Source organism: Sciurus vulgaris, assembly GCF_902686455.1.
Source record: "Sciurus vulgaris genome assembly, chromosome: 17".
Taxonomy (NCBI): domain Eukaryota; kingdom Metazoa; phylum Chordata; class Mammalia; order Rodentia; family Sciuridae; genus Sciurus; species Sciurus vulgaris.
In genome coordinates this window covers 23425615-23447454 of record NC_136478.1, presented here as the reverse complement: position 1 = coordinate 23447454, position 21840 = coordinate 23425615, and the positions used below count along the sequence as shown (strand labels likewise).

Genomic DNA, 21840 nt, shown 5'->3' with positions numbered 1-21840 from the left:
TTTCTGATCCACCAAAGAATAAAAGCATTTGGGTTTAACAATCAAAAAGCAATGTCTCTTGAATCCATGACTTGACAATTATCAAGCCCAAATTTACAGAAGTATGGTGCTTATAACATAGAGACAGGCTCTAGAAAGCACCTATTGGCCTTGAGAGGCAAGGTTCTGAGGAAATCATGCCACACCCTAAAAATATATTGAGAAAGGTGCCCATGTTCACCTTCAGTCAATGCTTGAGAATTTCAGATGTGTTTCAGAACTGCCCCGACAGGCAGTAATTCATTTATCTGCCAAACAAATGTGAGAAAAAGATGAACTCTATGAGCTTTTGCTCTCTAGCCTCTCTTAATTTATGATTTTTATAATGTGTTTTGTAAGAAACAAAGATAAAACACCCTTATAACAGTGTGGGTGTTGATGCTGTTTTATAGAGTCTAAGACACACTCATGGCTTGAATAACATGAAATATTTGCCCTTTTGTCTCTAAGATCAATAAACATGTTATTAAGATATTAATTTGCATCTAAGGGCAATGAGTTAAAAGTGAGTACAGGATCACGGGAATATCTAGATAGAATCCCACCTGATTTCTCAACCTTATATCTGTAATAAAAGTTTTTTTTTTTTTTTCTCTTGAGTGTTTTGATTTTCCTCGTGATAAGTGCAGATTTACTGATTTGAAAATACTTTTCGGTATTTCAAGTACCAGAACATTACTTGAATAGAAAGCAGTAGATGTGTTATTTTCCTCTGAGGGGTTCAGAATGTGTCTGGATAAAACATCAGCCATAGAAAAATTCTCCAAGAAAAGGGAAGTGGGGTGCAATTTTCAGAGAGGTAAACCAATGTATCTATATTAGCATGAACCAGAATCTGACTGAAAGGAAGAGCTATTTCCAAGGAACATAAAGAGTCAACATTATGATAATCAAATGGAGTTTAAGATAATTCCCGAAAGAAAGCACCAGGTATAAAGAAGAAAAAATAAACAAAAAGTAAATAAATTCAACTTGAGCGTTAGCTAAGGCTGTGAATAGACTTGGAAACTAACGTGTAATTGGCACATACAGGATTAACTAGTTTTCAGGGCCCAGGTTCAGATATATCATCAATGTTGCCTTTTCACTTAGATATTGTTAATGCTGAGTCCACTCTTTAATTTAATTTTAATTCTCTGAAATACCAATTCAAATGTTCAGATAGGCATAAATAGTAGATCCTGGTTTCTAGATGAAACTGAGACAAAAATCACAATCCAAAGGGAATAGAGGAAGATATTATTAAGCTTTTTTCAGTATGTTCAAATTGTGAGCATTTATCTTTCAAAATATACTTCTATATAGTTTTTATAGAAAATAGAAGTGGTAGTAGTATTATATTACTACTTGCAAAATCAAATGAAGTATTTCATCATATATTCTTGTGATTTATACTACTCAGATGAAATTACATTGGTTGGTTATTGGGACTCATCTTCTAGAAAGAATTGCAAGGACCAACTGCAGAAGAAACAGTTGAAAACCTCTAGCTCGTGTTGGTTATGGAATCCCAAACAGCAATGAGGCTGAGTCTGATGATGCGGCCCTAGAGTGAATAATTCTGAAATGCTCACTGTTTTCAAAGTGAGTGAAAGCAATGTTTCACTAAAATTTATAATAAAGTTCCCTAAGCTACTATATCTATGTTAGTGTGTGTGTGTGTGTGTGTGTGTGTGTGTACCATACATATATTTTTATATATATGGTATGGTTGAGGTTTGGATCAAGAACCTCATAAACTTAAGAGGATGGAAATAAGAGTTGATCAATGAAAGATGCTAAAAATAGTCAATGATATATTATGGACAATACGATGGATGAATTGCATTTTTCTATTATGAGTTAACTGACTGATAACATGTAACCTTATAACTGAGGGATTACACAAAAGCTAATGTTACAGAAAAAAATTGAGGAAGGAGTTTCCTATTACAAAAATTATGAAAATAAACCTGGTTTATATTTCCATCACTGTTCACTACACTTGCTCTCAGCCACCTCTCACAGTTAATTGTCACTAACTCTCCCATTTAGATATTCTGATAAAATCTAGGTCATTAACCACTTAGGAAGACCTTTTGTAACAACCACAATCTATGTATTGGAAGCTATTGCTTCACTTTCATCATAAGATATATTTATATATATATTTTATATATGTATCATTATATATGTTATATATAATGACATATATGTAATGAATCATATATTTGAATGGATATATGAATATATACATATATATATTTATTGGCTATTATACTGTCTTCATAGAATGGAGGGTTAACTTCTTTATGCAGAACAGATATGATAGAATCCTCACCCCATCTTAAAGTTTTGGGTCCACAGCTGTTATTGACATTCATATCAGGTACAGCAGCTGGATTTCTTTTGAAAGTGTTTATTTCAATCCTCATGATTTCCCGCCCATGTTTTCCTAAAGAATTTCAATTTTGTTCGTCACTCTGAATCAAACCAGACAAAAAATATAATCAAATCCATCATGATATGTTTTCCTCTTTCTTACTCTGCATTGCTCCTTTAAAAATAGAGCTATGCTACTGAATTCTTCTAAAATGTAGCTTAGAGAGAGAAAGAAAGCCACCACCTCTAAATTATGAAAAGGATGTATGTTAAGCTTAAGACAGTTTGTCAGTTTATAACATCCTTTGATCTATAAGCTTATGTAACATAAATTGTTTCTCTAATAACAAAGAATATAAAATGAATCTCTTTAATTATTACTTTCAGTATATTTTTTATTTGAAACTAAACTATAAACTGGATAAAAACAAGAATAACAAGCTAATCCAAGTTGTAGTTATTATAATTTGCAATTCACTTTTTAGAAATTGCACTAGCTGCATGCTAACTTCACATGTAGTCTTGCATAAAAACAAAAATTTATTCTCATTAGATCTGTATTTTTAAGGCTTTTGTAGAATAAAATCCTGTGATGCTTTAGGATTCTTCTAAAAAGTTTCTGTGATCATATACATGTCTATATTTTCATAAGGGCATATAATATGAATTTATCAACTTATGATATATTAATACTTTAAAGACTTAAATAGGAAAAACAGTTTGGCTTTAATTCAAACATATTTAATCTCTCTTTGCATTATGCCTATTTTGAATACATATTAGGAAATATAGCTATAGATCTATTGTATAATAATAGTGGGATAAATGTAGAGAATGTTCTGTAGTTTCTTGTTCCCATTTCTGACTGCCTTTGGTCTGAACAGTTGAATTCCACAGACATTAGGTGTGGTTGGGCAGGATATGGGTCCATCTCCTCCTCCAAAGGGCAAGGGTGTGGAGGAAGAGTGGGACAGCAAACAACCACCAGGGTGGGGAAATCAGTGTGGGGCAATGGAGCCAATGGAGATAAATTATGCTGGGCTAAGGAATAATTCAATTAACAAATATACAGGAGATAAAAAGAATAAAATTTTTTACTGTTAGGGAAAGAACAATATAGAATGGTTGTGCTTTATGATTTGAAATATAGAGGCAAACTCAGGATTATCAATAGAGCATATGCTATGTTCCTAGGGCTACCATGATAATTTGCCACAAATCAGGTTGCTTTAAACAACAGGAATTTATTTTCTCACTCTTTGGAGTCCAAAATCAGTGGTGGTAAGCCCATGTTTCCTCCAAAGGGAACTTCCACACTCTTCCTAGCTGTTGGTGGACTCTGGCTCTCCTTGATTTGTGTGGTGTAACCCTGGCCTATGCCTGTCATTCCATGGGCTTCTCTGAGAGTTTTTGTGTCTTTACATGGCCTTCCCTTAAGGATTCCAATCATTGGATTTAGGGTTCAATCTAATTGAGTATGACCTAGATTGGATTAATTAGACCTTCAAGACCCTTTTTCCCCAATAAGGCCACTCTCCACGATTCTGAATGAATAAGAAATTTTCAGGAACATTGTTCAGTCCTTTCTGGACAGATAAATATGTATGTGCATATGTGTATGCACACACTTCCAGGCATTCTTTACTGTTGTCCTGTTCACTAAGCCACTGAGAGATTTGGGGAACAATAGCACCCTAAGAGCAATGACTAAACTAATACCTGGACTTTGGTATGTATATGCAATTCTTTTTAAGTGGAACTAGATTTCTTTGTATAAATAGACTATGATAGGACTGGGATACAGACAATATGAAATGACCCTTAAACACTTTGTTGAACCAGAAGATAAAAATGTCACCTAAGAATGACAGAGGCATGTCATTAGGACACAGAATTAGCATCACAGCCACATCATGGCCAAGTTGTAGATAATCTGAATAGCAGAATAAATAGTCCAAATTATAACTGAGTTCATAAAACAGAAATCAAAAATGCTAAATTAGTATGAATAAATACAAAAACAAATAAAGAGGAATATAAGAAGTTTTTCCTTATAGGAGAATGAAAATCATTAAATGTGTGTGGACTAAAAGAATTGAGAAAATTACCATTTTTCCAGTTCTCATATTAATAATTAATTCTGCCAAGAAAATTCAATGGATGTTAAAATTTGGGGTTCATATTTTGATGCTGAATTAAATATTTATGAAGGCTCAAAATACCTTCCCACAAAGTATTAAGTACAAAGAGAATAAAAGAATAATTTTACAAGGGAAACAAATGGCAGACACCTCCTTAATGAAGTGATCAAAGTTGTTGTCACCAATAATGGAATATATCAAAATCTTACAGATTTAATACAGATCTTTTACTAATGTCCAAAATGTGCATTCTGAATCTAACCCCAGTCTATACATCTAAGGAATTCTATAAAACAATGTTTCTTTAATTGTTGTAAAGTCATGATAGGGAAGAAAAGACTGCAGAACTTTCCAGGCTGAATGAGTCTAATGCATTTGGAGTCCTGGATAGGATGCACTTTACCATAAAAGGATATTATTAGGACCACTGGAGTCATTTGGCTAAGATCCATAATACTTAAAAACAATGGTGTGTCCATATAAATGTCCTAATTTGCATGCTTGTACTGTGCTTATGTAGAAAACATCCATTTGGGGAGAACTTAATGAAAATTTTGGAGCAAAATGTCTGAAACTTACTTTCCAATAGTTCAGGAAAGATATCAAGCATATGTTAGTCACTTTTCACTAAGAATTAATTTATTCCAAATTACAGATAACGGAAAACACAAAATAAATTGTATATATTTTATATGGATCTCTTGCCAAAAGAGGATTTGAGAATGATTACCCTAAAAGGACACATTTACAAAGAAAATGCACAATGTTAATGCTAACAGAAGACAAAGGAATATTAATAACACATAGCTACATTTATCAAGAGGAAAAATGTCTAAAAGATTTAATAATCTCACATTTTTCTTTTGGCTGACTCATTGTTCAAGGAGAGCGAGTAAGCTTGCTTATTGTGTATAGACTTACATTACCTTTTTGGCGATAGACTTTGGAAAGCAGTGAGATTTGCCTTTATAAAATGCATACTTACTAAGTCATTCCCTGACCTCCTTCTGATATTTCAATTAATATTTTTGGGTGGAAAGTGCAGTCTCTTTCCACATTCACCACCAGAAAGCCCAGAGTCAATTCAAGTTACTCTCTTTCTCCTTTATCTTAAATACATTAGCAACACTCTGGCCCCAGCTATTCACCACATGAATCTTAATTAATTTTTATTGTTATTTGAATTTCTATTTGATGTTTTGTTCGTATATTTTTAAAGTTCTTAAATTTTTGTCTTGAAAATTGCAAAATATCTCACTCAAACTGCCACAACTTGCCTCTCAGTTCTTCAATTTAATTTGCAAAGAATGCTGACCTCAAAAGCTCTCCCACCTAGGAAAACATTAACTGTTATAAATATGCAGCAGAATCATCATGCTCATATAAACAAAATTCTCTAGAGATATTATCAAAGATCAGTAGAGCATACTGGTTAAACCCATGGGAGGTAGAGCCAGATGTCTGGACTTAAACCCCAGTTCCTCTGCTTAATGTCTAGCTTTATATTAGCTATTATTTCCCCCATTTTTTCTGATTAAAAATAATGAGGGATAGGGAAACTTACATTTCTGATTAAGGCTCAAGCATTATTGTGGATATTAGAAATATTTAACAGAACTTTTCTCTAATAGAAGCTTTTCTTACATATTGATCATCATTTGAGGAATCTGGATCTCCAAGAAAACTAGGAAAATCTACATTGCCATGTTCCACATAATATGAATACAACGATGCACAGTGCCTAGCAGCCTAAGCATCACCTGCTGTCATATCTCTTGTCACGGTGTTCACTAATATGCCTTTTAAATAAAATACTGTTCATTACAGACTGTGGACTTGCAAAATGGAAAGGTAAATCTTATTGAATCATTTTTTTTTCACTGACCAAAATATTCATATCATACAGACAACTAGTAGAATCAAATCATCAAGATAAGGATGGAAGAAACTAGTGTTTATTGGGCATCAATTCTATTTTAGGACAAGTGGTTAGCACTTTTGAAATAAGATCATTAAATTTTTCCAAATATACTTCTAAATAGGGATTATTGCATACACTTCACAAATCATGTGACACTGAGATGGAGTTTGTTACTTAGAAAAGTGGAAGTTACATTTGGTGTTAAATAATCTGGGAATCTATTTCAAAGTCAAATAGAAAGTTCATTATATCCCAACGTAGGTTCAGTTAATCAATACAGTTGGGATTAAAACATCCTTCACCTTAACATCACACAATACCATTAAAAATACATAAACTGAAAAAATAAGTGTGGGCAAATTTCCACTGAAAAACCAACTTTAGCATTGCTAGTTTGGTATCCACAGTTAAAATCAGACAAGCTCACATGTCTTTCTTTATGCAGTATTGCTATAAAAGTGAATTCTCATCAACTTCTGAAATTCACAGTAGAATATAAAAGAACCGTGTCTCCTGCTTCCAAATAAGATAGTTCTAAATTAATTTGGCTGCCATTTGGGCAAATGTATATGTGTGTTTTGTCTTGACAGCTTGTCAACTGGCAGACGGTTTTTGAACATCACATTCATTTCAATTTAATATTGGTAAATTTCTCAATTAGAATTTTATTTTTCACTTTCTGCACAATGAAATCCCTCAGCCCTTGCTGGCATTCCTCAGGGCATACAGGTGCAGGTGCTGGCATTTCTGCAGGAGCAAAGGAAGAAAAATGAAAGAAGGAAAGAGGGGAGGGAAGAAACAGGCTGAGAGAGAACAGTGGTGATAGGGAGAGGAAGGAGATAGTAGCTGACCTTCATCCTGATATTCACCTTGATGAGAAATGAAGAGAATAATTCACGCTTGACAATAAAATAGTGCAGCTGCCTCTGCTTCCTTTAACCAGAGAGGCTGGAGTCAAAGAGAAACCAGACATCCAGTGCTTAAAATCAATACATAAGGGAAGGTATGAAGGTAAGATGGGGAACAGATTAATAAAAGTAATTTTAAATGCCATAAGAACAACCAATTATGGAACATTTGTTTACTTTATGGCATTCCTTTACCTTGTATTTTATCATGCAATCCTCACACAGTGAAAGCAGGATGGAAATTATTGTCCTTGCATTACAGTTAAGGAAAATAGGAAATAATTTCACCTTCCTGATTTCAAAGTCAACTAGATAATCAGGGAAGGAGTCAGGATTCAAATTCTTTCTTGCAACTTGAATACATTCTCTGTGGTTTCTGGAAGACATGTTGAAGACGAAACATTTAAAGCAACTGTGTGAGTGTGTGTGTATGTGTGTGTGTGTGTGTGTGCGCGCGCGCGTGCGCGCGCGCACATGCACGCATGGGCATTGCATTTTGTAGCTAATATCTTTTAAAATCTTTTCTTACTGAAAATGATCTTAATGTTTGGAGAAGTTTCTAAGGTTTCCTATCTCAACATATCTATCAGGAACATGACTTATATGCACAGAAAAAGCAGCCTCTGGTACATTTACAGTCAAAGAGCTGGCATTTAGATGGAGAAATCATAATAAAGAAGTAAAAATAACAGCTTCCCTGTTCACCATTTATCAATAATTAATATAAAGTGTGTTGGGGCTGGAGGATATAGCTAAGTGGTAGAGTACTTGTCTAGCTTGCAAGACATTCAATCTCCAGCACCACAAAAAGAATTTTAAAAATAAATAAATAAAGTGTGCTATATGCACTGGAGGTGCTGGTAATTGTTTTGAAACCCTTTTATTGTAATCGCAAAAAAGAAGAGGAATTAGGTAAGTCCTGATAGAACAGACCCAAAAAAAAAAATCACAAAAATAAAAATTATGTAGTGTTTCTCAGCTCTTTTTCACATGTCAGAATATAAAAGAATTTGCAAAGATGGAGATTTTTGTTCTGGGGTATATGTGTGTATGTGTGTGTGTTTCTCTTTTTTCAGTGGTGGAGAGATTACTTCCTGCTAGAAAGTCATAAAGTTTCCCTTAAAAAATATCATTTCAGCCAGTCACAGAGAAACAACTCTATATTGATGAAAATAAAAATAAATAAAAATAGAATTCCTTGCACAAGAAATAGATAAAGTAGAGTCTTGGAAGGAGAAATATGTGGTAAAATATGAAGACCTGAAATCACTTCTTATTTGCCACTGCAATGGTTATATATCTACCGATGTTATAGATAGGTAAGAAGAAAGAGATTAAATGAAACAAAGCCATTGAAAGTCCTTCTGGCTAAGGAAAATAAGGATTATTTTTCTGTGAAAACAAACACAATGGAATGTAAAGGAGTTTGTTTGTTTGTTTGTTTTTCCCAGCATAAATACATTGATTACTGAAGAAGTAAGAAGATCAGAATCAAGCACACTCTTTGGTAAGTAACTGAGATAATCCAGAGGAAGGCATTACAATCTGATCTAGACCGAGGATCATAAGAATGAAATATGTTCAGATTACACAGCAGTCAGGAAGGAGTAGAGTAGTGATTAAGTGAGGTGAGACAGAGGCTCAAAGGGGAAAAGAAGATTCCAACATATCTCTTACATTTTGTACAGGGAATTTTGGGGTATATTAGGATCACTGATAAAATCATAGCAATTAGGAGGCATAAAAATAATTTCATAAAAAGAAGTAATAGGTGTGATTTTTAATATGGAGTTTGAACTGCCCTTGGGACATTCATGTGAAAATGTTCAGGGAGCAACTGATAACAGGGATCCTGGCCTAAGCAGGCAGATGGGACCAGGGATAGGATTTTAAAACCATTCAGATTGAACACACAGCTGAAGCCATGAGCTGACCAAGGCAGACAACAGAGGGGAAGGAGAGAGGAAGGGAGGAAAAGGGAGAAGAAATTGAAGTAGAGAAAGAAAGAGAAGAGCAGAAAGGAAAGAAAAAGGAATAGGAGAAGGAACTAGAGGAACAAAATAAACTTAAGGACTGAGTGACCAAATAAGGGAATCATACATACATGGAACAGATCAAGGGAGGGAAGCATCACCTTGAATTGCTAAAATAACTTAAAATTTGAGACTGTCTTGAGAAAGTAAATACATTCTTTATTATATGTGATAATGGGCACCAAAATTTATTCCTGAAAACCTCAATCAATACTTTGCCCTTACTTGTACCTATAGTAAAGATGCTGTTGAGGGCTGGGCATGGTGGTGCACACCAGTAATCGGAGCAGCTCCAGAGGTTGAGGAAGGAGGATTGCAAAGTCCAAAGCCAGTCTCAGCAGGGCGGACCCTTAGGGAACTTAAAGTGACACTGTTTTTAAATAAAATATAAAAAAGGACTGAGGATATGGCTTGGTGTTTAAATATCCCTGGGGATTCACTCCCTGGTGCACAGGGTTCTTGATCAGGTTTTTCACTTGGGAATAATTTGATATCAAATTGGGGGCTTGGAATGATGATGGTACATGTCTGCATGTACCTTGTTCTGTCCTTCAATTACTCTCTACCTGGGTTTATTTTTTTAACCATGTTCATCTGCTTCTAAGCAGTATGACTTTGCTGCATACTGTACCTCTTTAAACACAATTTGAAACAAACTTGGGCATAGATTGTAGTCCAAAAAAAAAGGACTTTGGTGATGTTATATTTTGACTTTTGCACCCAGCCTACTACTTTTGTCAGACAAGGAAGACTTTGAAAATCCCTCCTTTCATTTTACGAAGTTTGAGCTTTGAGGGTTACTGCACCAAGGCTAAAGCTGAGAAATAAATAAGTAGATACAAATCAGATGTAAAAGATTAAAATTATTTTTTGGAATATATATTGATCTGTGCAAAAGGTAACAAATGCATCCATGGCTCAGAAAATGTGGGATTGGTCAATGGTGGTAGTTGTGGCTCCTAAAATTGTTAAGAGTTGGCCACTAAAATAAGTCTCCCTGGCAACAGTGACTGCCTAATCCACTGTAGACTTGACCCAGCAGCTCAAGTCAATATCTGGCAGACTACAGACCTAGAAGGTTTCCTATTTCTCTATGCACTGCATCTGCATGTGAATATACACAAACAAATAATTAAACATGAAGCAAATATCAATAGGATTAGCTTGGCATGTTGGAACAAATCTTGATAAATCCGCCTCAGTAACAATACTCCAACTACAATTCTACGAGAGGAATACAAATTCAGCCTATTGAAATATTGTCGTGTAAGGAGAGATATTTTAATAAAACTGCTCCTCAGTCAGTTCCTATTACTAAGGGACTAAAGCTATTGAGCTGTGGAACTTAGGCCAAAAAAGGGGATTTGGAAATGCAAATTAGAGATAAGACGGTAATAAATGTCTTTTATTCATCATCACACCATCCCTCATGCCAGGAGCTATTTTAAAGATGACTCTTAATAGTTCTGTGAAATTGGAAAGCGTACATACCCAAAATGGACATCTCTGGCACGGTCGCATGATAGGGTCCATTAAGAAACTCGGGTGCATTGTCGTTGATATCTTGAACTTTAATAATAAATTCAGAAGGAGGCTCAAGAGGTTTGTTTGTCTCCCAGTCCACTGCCTGAGCTGTTAGGGTGTACTCAGCCTTTTCCTCTCGGTCAAGTCTTTTTATGGCATGGATATCTCCAGTAACATCATTTATTTGAAAGATTGTCCCAGCTCCATCACCTGAGAGGATATACTTGATTTTTTTGCTTCCAGGATCCAGGTCTGTGTGTAGCTAAAAATGAAGAGTGGCATTAGTTAGTAATGGAGTCATCTACAAAGTTACTTTTTAGTCATTTCCTGTTTGTATATCAAATTTGGGCTTTCAGCAACTTCATCATTTTCTGCTAAGGGTGGCAGTACAGTCAATAGAGTTATATCGTATCAATCAGAAATAAAGCATGACAAATTTCATCTCAATAAGTTAGAAAAGGGTTTCTGAAGTGTCCTGACCTGTTTAATATAAATTCAAATGCATGCAGAGGGATAAAAAAGATCAGTTGAACATTAAAAAAAATTATTCTTTTTATTTTTTGGTACATTCATTGAATGTTATTTTTATTAGCTACTCTTTATGAATCACTGAGGGCCAAGAACTATGCAGATTACTTCTCATACAATCATTTCCCTAAATTTTACAAAACCTGAGTTAATATTTCATATGAAATATGAGAACACAGAACAGGGCAAGTCATTAGCTCTCCAAGGTTCACACTGATGTATTCAAACATGGTAGTGCCCATTTGACACACATCTGTCTGCTCTGTTGATATAAACACAAATAATCCTAAGAACTTAGATTAAAAATGCATGGCTTTTGTTAGACTTGTTTTCTTTAATCTTTACAATTTATAGGATTTTCTTACAGGAAAATTATTCCATTTTTATAGAGAAGAGCACTGAGGTCCCAATATGGAATCATATTTTCCAAAATGGAATTTTTCTGGGAAAAGACTTAGCAGGAATTCAAATACATCTCAGGTCATGTCATCAACTTTTTACTTGGTAAATATTTATTAAGTTTTTGTTAGCAGGCAAATACTCTGCCTAAGATAGGTGTGGGGAAGTTCTAGGAAAAACAGAATCTCTGATTTTAAAATCCTTACAGTTTGCTCTCAAGAGAAAGACAGGAAGTTTCTAATATGTAGTGTTTCTCCCTTATATCATGTTGACTCCTGTTAAAAAAAAAAACACCAAAATAGATCAAGAAAATATATTACTTTTGGGTTGCATTTTTAGAAAAAAATAACTCATCAAATTAGAGCTGCAAATTATTGCATAAATGCACATATTTTCCATTTAACTCAATTACTTAACGGCCAATATAGTTCCAAATATTGCACCTTGAGATTTCTACTTTTCTTTTTAAGATTTCAAATATTTGCTAAAAAAAAAAAAATCATATTGTGGAAAGAAAAAATTACTAGAAATTCAAAAGACATTGTGCTCTCTTGGGATTCCTTTTAGTCAGAACTGGTTCAGTTGCTTTCTTTACCAATTTGAATTGTATTTAGCGCTTCAATAAATGAAAAGAAAGGGTTATAAAAAAGACATAAAAGAGCAACAAAGAATCCAAAAGCATCTCGATCTCCTACTTTACTTTTGAATATTTTAAAAAGTTGAAGCATAAGATTACATCAAATATTTATTGAATCTCAAAGTGTATCCCTTTCATTTATTGTATTAAATTTATGAACAAGAACAAATATTGAAATGCCACTTTATCTTAATGAATGTGGGATTATAATTCATTAATGTGATATTAATCCTAATTTATGATCATTTTAATTTATGTGCATTTTAACATTTCCATTAGCATTTTTATTAAAAAAAGGAAATTTGAATAATGTATCATTCACAGAAGCTTCCATTCACATACAAGCCATTTTTGGAATGCAAGAGATATTGGAATGTGTCATTCTTATCCACAAATTTTTGCTAATTAACAAATAAACCATTCAAATTGTTTTTATTGTTATTTATGATAGAACTTGTTTTATCATGTTTTCTTTCCTTCTACCAATAACCTCTGATTAGTAAATTATATTAAAATCCAAGATGTTGAGGATCCCTTGTGCTTAAAAATAACTAAGAGAAAGAAGAACAGATTCTTTAAAGAATAAAATACAAAGGTAAGATTTAGTTCTAACTACATAAACTTATTTATATATTTATAAATAAATACATATTTATTTGAACTTCCATTTGTTTTTTGACTACAGTATGAGAATAAAACATTTACTCTGCACAATTGATCTTAGAATCTGATACCATCCATCTATTTGAATAGCATTAAAACATGGAAGTGAACACTTTAAGTGTTTAGTAACTAAAACCGTCTTGACTTCATAACATGTTCAACTCCACCCAACCATTTAAAAACACTGCTTACAATTCAGTGAAAGAAGACTATTCAAAAATAACTATTATACATACAAAAATCCAAACAAAATTTTCAAATCTTGGTAAATGCTGTATGCTCCAACTCTCTCTCTCTTTTTTTTTTTTTCCTCCAGAAACTCATTTTTTTGGGGGGTGGGTACCAGGGATTCAACTCAGGGGCACTCAACCACTAAGGCACATCCCCAGCCCTATTTTGTATTTTATTTCGAGATCGGGTCTTACTGAGTTGCTTAGTGTATCTCTGTTGCTGAGGCTGGCTTTGAACTGGAGGTCCTCCGGCCTCAGCCTCCCGAGCTGGGATTACAGGCATGTGCCACTGCACCCGGCTCAGAAATTCATTTTTAACTCATTCTGATAAAATCCAGATCCCTAGACTAACAATAGCCTTGAAAGAGAATATTGAATTTCTGTGTTCATTACTTCATCTCATTATTTGTGTCACACATGCGCACACACACACACACACACACACACACAATTGTTCAGGTAACAGATTTGAAATTACAAAGAAAAGATTGTAGCTATAAAAAACAATAGCCATTTACAGAAAGAGCAAAACTACATAAGCCCAGCCCTCAAAAGTATTTGAAGTGCCTAGTTAGGAGCTTCTGCTTTTGCTGTTGGTCTTCACAGGTCTGACAGATCCTGCTCTCTTCAATTCAACAACACTGTCACTTTCAGTTTACCCCATGTAAGTACTCTCTTGTGTGTGAATGTGTGAAACCAAAGGCACTCCAAGCATGGGATGTTCACATACTGGGCATCAGCTGGAGAGTGAGCTCCATCTCTCCCAAGGGATGCCTTTGCTAATTGGAGCAGGCTAAGGTCATGTGCAAATCAGCCTGGATAGGTGAGAAAACTTGGGCTCGCTGTGGTACCAGAAGACCGCATCCACTCTTTAGTAAGCAAGTAGAGAGCACCCATGTCCTTCTATAATCTTAGTGGATTAGGTACAGTAACAAACAACCTGACATGGTCTCTGATTTCAAAGATGCAGAGCTTTATGAGAGAAAAATACAAATAGAAATTTTAGGGGAAGTATAGTCATGCTGCTGCCGCCACTGATATATTAACTAATATCTGGTAAACAATTTACAACAATTTGTATGTATATATAAATATTCTCACAATAATCCCGAGACCATCTCCCCATTATACCAATGAAACGATTGAGATTCAGGGTTTTCACAGAACATTCCTAGAGACTGCTGGATCAACAAGTAGCAATCTTTTCTTTAAAATTAGTATGTTATAATTATATAATAGCATGATTTATTATGCTATCTATACATAGATATAGCATAATTTGATCAATTTCATTTCCCAGTACCTTCCCTTCCTTTCCTTTCCTCCCTTCCCCTAATCTGCTTGTTTTATTCTTCTGATCTCCCTTCTATAATAGTAATAATAATAAACTGTTATTATCATCAATGAGTGCATTATAATTCTAAGGCACAATCTTAACAGCATATGTTTTAGAGTTCACCATTCCAATGCATGTTCCAGGAGCTAACACATGGAAAAAACAGGAGGCTGTGAAAACACATAGAAATTTTACTTAGAAAATGGGTTATGGAGGGACAGAAAAGACCACCTTAAAGAAGTTTGATTGAATTTCACATCACAAAGGAAGAGAAAATGTGTACCAATTATGGCAAGTAGTAGGAATAAAGATCTCATGGTATGTTAGAGAAACTAAAGAACTAAAGATGAGGCAAGATGGGGCCAGACTATGCAATCATGAGACCAAGATATAGAGTTTGGATTTTCCTATAAAAGGGGCACAAGACCATAAACAGAGAGGTTTCAGAAAGGAGCCTGGTAAGGACATGATAATTTTTTTTTTTTTTTTTTTTTTAGCAATATCACAATAGTTGGTGTGTACTTACTACCAAACATTATGGAAGCGAAGAGGAAGAGGAGGGTCAGAGAGAAAATTAAGACACTAACTTACAAAGCAACTTTAATTCTATTTTTTTTTTTTTTTTTTTTTTTGGTACTGGGGATTGAACCCAGGGCCATTGAAACACTGAGCCACATCCCCATTCCTTTGTTGTATTTTACGTGGAGATAGGGTCTCACTGAGTTCCTTAGGGCCTTACCAAATTGCTGAGGCTGGCCTTGAACTCATCCTTTTGCTTCAGCCTCCTGAGTGGCTGGGATTACAGGTATGCATCTGGCTCAAATCTGATTCTGAAGTTTAGGTCAGCATCCAGGACCTGTTGCGTGTACAATCAGATGAATTCCCAGTCTCCCTGCTCACTCACTGACCCCATCCTTTCACACCAAGTTTTCAGCTTCAGGAGAATCATAGCAGGGCCACAAAATAATTAAGCTGAACTGAGAATGTGAGCATCATTACACCCTCATTGTCGTCCATGTATTTGCATAACACCTCCCAATTAAAAGACAAGTTTGTACTAGAAAAGTCGTGGGAAGATGCATTTGCATTTCATTCTCCTTTGTATTCCCTCTGCCTGGTTTCATGTCTGTCATATTGTTGGAAGCTCAATAAATATTTGTGCAGTAAAGTGCCTGAAAAGGAAGAGAAGGAAGGAACACTTCTCATTTTGTTTTCAAAACAATGATTTGAAGAAGGAATCGAAGACATTCAGAAAAGTTAGACCCAAAGATCTAAAATCTTACATGTGGTGAACATGAAGATCTCAATTTCTTCAAATTATGTATTCAAATTTAGAACATAACATAGAAACTAGGAAACAGAATTATCTGGGGAAGGATGGACAGATGGACAGATAGATGGATGGATGATGGATAGATAGAAGATGAATGACAGATTCCAATTATAATTGGATGTCACCATTCCTCAATCCAAGTAAGAACGTACATTCTTCTCAGGTTCATGCATACTTATCATCGCAAAAGCAAACAAACAAACAACAAACACAAAAACCTCCCCTCCTCTCACACAGGATTCCCGCATACACAAAAGTCATTCTAGGACAGTATATTCAAAAGCAGAACAGTTTTTCTCTAAAATTATTTTAATATCAAATTATGATTCAGTTATCAGAGAAGATCAGACTGGGCCATTCTGACTCCCCTTTTCACTACATTAATATGAGGACTGGGATTGAATCAATTAGAGGGAAATCCCTTCCTCATCTGGAAATGAGGTAACTCTGACATTGAGCTTATCATGAAGTTTCTCCCATCCAGAAGGACACTGTCAGGGAGCCTCTCCAAATTTCTATCTTCTTCTCAAGCAGTATCTAAGTTACAGGGAGAAAAATCAAAATATGTCAGAACTCAAAGGGTTAGCAGATATCACTGCAACATATTTCATTTATTTTTTTATTACTTTTATTCAGCTTTTAATTTTTTAGAGACTGCATTTTGATCATTGTACACAAATGGGGTACATAATTTCATTTCTATGGTTGTACACAATGTAATTCATACCATTCGTGTAATCATACATGTACATATGGCAATGACATCTGTCTCATTCCACCATTTTTCATACCCCCCCTTCTCATTTTCTTCTACTTATTCTAAAGTTCCCCCATTATTCTTTCATCCCTCACCCCCACCCCCATTATATATCATCCTCCACTTATCAGGGAAAACATTTGGCCTTTGGTTTTTTGGGCTTGGCTTATTTCACTTAGCATGATATTCTCCAATTCCATCCATTTATTTGCAAATGCCATAATATTATTCTTCTTTATGGATGAATAGTATTCCATTGTGCGTATATATATCAGAGTTTCTTTTTCCATTCTCTGTTGAAGGGCATCTAGGTTGGTTCCACAATCTAGCTTTTGTGAACTGAGCTGCTATAAACATTTATGTGACTGTGTTACTATAGTTTGCTGATTTTAGGTCCTTTGGGTATAAACCAAGGAGTGGGATAACTGGGTCAAAAAGTGGATCCATTCCAAGTTTTCTTAGGATTCTCCATACTGCTTTCCAGACTGGCTGCACCAATTTGCAACTCCACCAGCAATGTAAAAGTGTGCCTTTTTCCTCACATCCACGCCAACATCTATTATTGTTTGTGTTCTTGATAAAAGCCATTCTAATTGGAGTAAGAAGACTCAAAATGGATCAAAGACATAGGAATTAGACCAGAGACCCTGCACCTAATAGAAGACAAAGTAGGCCCAAATCTTCATCATGCTGGCTTAGGATCAGACTTCCTGAATAAGACTCCCAAAACACAAGAAATCAAAGAAAGAATCAATAAATGGGATGGACTCAAACTAAAAAGCTTTTTCTCAGCAAAGGATACAATCAAGAATGTGAAGAGAGAGCCTACAGAGTGGGAGAAAATCTTTTCCACACACTTCAGATAGAGCACTTATCTCCAAAATTTATAAAGAACTTACAAAACTTTACAACAAAAATACAAAGAACCCAGTCAATAAATGGGCCAAGGACCTGGACAGACACTTCACAGAAGAAGACACACAGGCAATTAATAAATATATGAAAAAGTGTTCAACATCTCTAGTAATTAGAGAAATGCAAATTAAAACAACTCTAAGATTTCATCTTACTCCAATAAGTCATTTATTGATCACAGTTTTTTCGTAAATCTGACCACTTTTGGAGAAGATAGTAAGTCTAGCACTGTGGAATCGAATTACATCTTGGCACTATTTTCTTAGAATCTAGTACAGTGCCTGTTGAAGAGAAACTGCAAAGCTGTCAATCTATTAGCGAATGAAATTATAATCCTTAAATCAGAACCATTCAACATCAAATGGGACCAGGCTCTTTGACATAATGTGTTTTGGGTCTAATTTTTTAAATGATTCGGCTTCTGGAGAATGAAATATAAGTTAAAGAAAAAGCAAAAGAGGGACAGAAGAGTTCTTTTCATGTTTCTCAACTGTTCTCCAAAGGGACAAGGAGTTTGTCTTCAAATCTGCTCATCTGAACTTCAGATCAGCCAACACGTAGCACACAACAGAGCATGTTTAAAAGAATGCTGACCACATATGAGACACAACAGCCAAGAAAGATGAGATCCCCCTATTGCATTTAAGTAGAACTGAACAACCATTTATTCTTTTTTAAAAAATAATTTAACTTTCATTTTTACTTATTTATTTTTTAAAATGTGGTGCTGAGGATGGAACCCAGTGCCTCACTTGTGCCTCACTCTACCACTAAGCTCCAAACCCAGCCCAACCATTTATTCTTAATGCTTTAGAGTTAAACAAAGCATCATTTGGTGGTGGTAGAATGAATGGGAAGCAGAAGGATGTCACACTGGACTGCACAATTTGTCAAATGTCTGTATGCTGAAACCTTTTACTAGTACAGAAAATATAAATAATCCAAATTATCTTTCATTCAAGTTGTAGAAACAAAGTCCATCATAAAACTAAGCAGTCATAAAACATCCCAAAATTTAGCTAAGATGGAGTTGAAAATATATAATCACGCTTATGACTACATACTTTAGGGATGTAGTCGTTCGGTGAAATAATAGCACTTTTCAAGGTAATTCTCACGTAAACAAGTCACCCTTAATTTGTCTTAAGAGGTGAAAGGTTAAAGAAGAAACAATTTCTAATTAAATAAAAATAATAGAATATGCTGCACTGGAAATTACCTCTGCTTCAGAAAAATACACACACACATGCACACACACACACACACTTACATATGCATGTATGTATTTTTCCATTACTTTATAGCAAGCAAATGTGTACTAGTCTTACATCTCAGAAGTGTGTTTTTGTATTCTGTGTCAGTTACTGGTAGAGTAAGGAGCAGCTGGGACCGGGTCATGGGAACTGGCACCCAGAGAAACAGACAATTGGAAATGAGTCTAAATGAAATGATGTTTTCACTGCTGACACTTGAAAAAGGGAAGCATTTCTTGCCATTTTTTAAATGACTAATCTCCAACAAAGTCAGCCTTCTCTCTATATTATTTCCACTATATGTAACAATGAGCATTGTACTCAGCAAGTGCTCATTAAAGTCTACTTCTGTCTGTGTAGAAATTACCTCAATGTTCTATAGCTTGTCAGTGATTCCACATGATGAAATGCTCAATTTCAATTAATATATTGACTTTCTCAAGTCCAGTAATTAATAAGTGGCAGAACAGTTGTAACCTCTTCAGGTAGATTCCTGGTCATACATTTTAGTATGATTACATAGAGACTCTCAGAAAAATGTAAGTAGTTAGTCTGAAGACCTTCTGAATTCCTAGATGAGAAGTAGAAAGAAAAGTCTGCATGGTTTGTCCCTAAATGGCAATAAATTTAGGATATACATTTAGAAACCATGTATATAAAACCACACATAATAATGCAGCCACAGCAATGTTTATAGCAGCAGCTCAAATCACAATAGATAGATTGTGGAACCAATCTAGGTGCCTTTCAACAGATGAATGGATAAAGAAACTGTGGTATATATACACAATGGAATATTATTCAACCATAAAGAAGAATAATGTTATGGCTTTTGCAGATAAGTGGATGGAATTGGAGAATATCATGCTATGTGAAATAAGCCAATGCCCAAAACACAAAAGCTGAATGTTTTCCCTGATAAGTGGATGATGATATATAATGGGGGTGAGGAAGTGTGGGGGTGAGAGAAGAATGGAGGAACTTTAGATGATGTAGAGGGAAATGAGAGGGAGGGGGTATGAAAAATGGTGGACTGAGACAGACATCATTACCCTAAGTACATGTATGATTACATGAATGCTATGAATCTACATGATGTAGAACCATAGAAATGAAATGATGTACCCCATGTGTGTACAATGAATCAAATTTCAGTCTGTAAAAAATAATTTTTTTTTAAATTTGAAAAAACACACACCCTAGGCACAATCTATAAACCAATTCTTTCTATAAAAGTGTGATATAGAGTAGACACAGCAACAGTTTGCCCTGCTAACAGGAATGCAAATGGATACAAAAATTGAAAAAAAATTAAAGACCCCCATTCAGTGAAGCTACATCATTAATACTGATAGAATTCAGAGAAAGGGTAGTTAGAGGAATTGATTTTGTAAATGATGCCAAATAATAATATTATTTAATTTGGTCCATTTTATTTAAATTGTCTTAAAAATACTTCAGGAAGGCTCAGATTTATATTATCAAACTTTCTCTTTCCATAGGGGAATAAAAGGAGCAGACACCCATAGACACTCCTGTGTTGGAAATATTATATGTGTATGTGTAGGTGTGTACAGATAATAGTCTAGTAAAAATACTAAGTCTTATCGACTTGAAAGTTAATATGTTTCTCTAAGGCAACCAAAGATTTAAAGGGTTTGTAGCTCAAATTATGGGATCTAGAATGAGAGCCTGAAGAGAAATAGAATTTTACTGAAACAAGCTACAGGAATTCACTTAATCTCTTCAAGATTCAGTTTTTGTATTTATGAAGTGTTTTAATAATAATACCAAACCCTAAAATTTTTGTAATGATTAAAATGCATAGGTAATGCTGTTAAACATATGATGTATTCTAGGGACTAACATCCTCAAATAAAATTCTATACAGGATGGTTTCTTCTGGATTTAATTTAAGAAATATAATTATGAGTTTTTCCCAACCTGGAACTGCATTCCAAGAAAAATTCATTTAACCACACATTCTGAGTCAAAATTAAACAAATAGAATTTATTTGGAGTAAAAACTAAGAATGCAACTTCTCGAGTTAAATGATCTGAGATCAATGTTTTGCTCCCACTGGACAAATTACATAATTATTGCATATTTGACACCCCTGCAATAATTAATGGTAGTAGATGCATTTGGAAGTGTTTATTTATTGTTTCTTCATATTTATAAGCATAGATGTGAGAAGAGAGTAGTCCATATGCATTCTGTCTGTGAATAAATGCTTGAGTGAATAAATGATTGATAAAGAATAATAATGGACCGATTACTGAAAAGAGATTTCAGGGAATGGATCAAGTAGTAGGTGTATGGACAGATGGATAAACATATGGATATATGTATGTATAGATGGATGGATGAATGGATGGAAAACTGGTTGATAAAATAATTAAGAGAAAAATATAGGTAGATGAATAAATTTCATTGGAGAAAAAATACATGGCTAAAGATAATAGTCCATAAAGGGATGTCTGACAATAAAATTCTAAGCTATCTTTCCATTTATATTCTCAAACGCTTTAAATATTTTTAACTGATGGATGAATTAACAGATGAATTAACAGATTGGTGAGTGGGTAGCCTGGAAGGGCCATAAAATTTCCCACCAAAAGGTAGATCTGGGGAAAAGAGTAAATCATTGTCTCAGAGCACTATTCCCCGTCTTACACAAAAGCAAACATAATCATTATAAATTCAACTATGAATTTTAGGAGATCCTAACATGAAGGTCTTCATGTATATTCAGTTTTCAACAAATATCTTTTTAAGAAGTTTTTTAATATCTCCTAAGTGTGTATATAGATAAATAGAGAGTAGGGAGATACAAAGATAGATGATAGAGATAAACATAT

At 34.5% G+C, this 21840-nt stretch overlaps 1 protein-coding gene across 7 annotated transcripts in view; it reads right to left on the bottom strand.

Moving 5' to 3' along the window:
* The window catches only part of CDH8 (cadherin 8), a 350895-nt gene that overhangs the window by 216909 nt on the left and 112146 nt on the right, over positions 1-21840 (bottom strand). For all 7 annotated transcript variants that reach the window (XM_079118021.1, XM_079118016.1, XM_079118019.1 and 4 more), the window contains exon 3: positions 10895-11189. In XM_079118021.1, coding sequence (XP_078974147.1) covers positions 10895-11189 — 295 coding nt within the window. The remainder of the gene's footprint in view (positions 1-10894; positions 11190-21840) is intronic.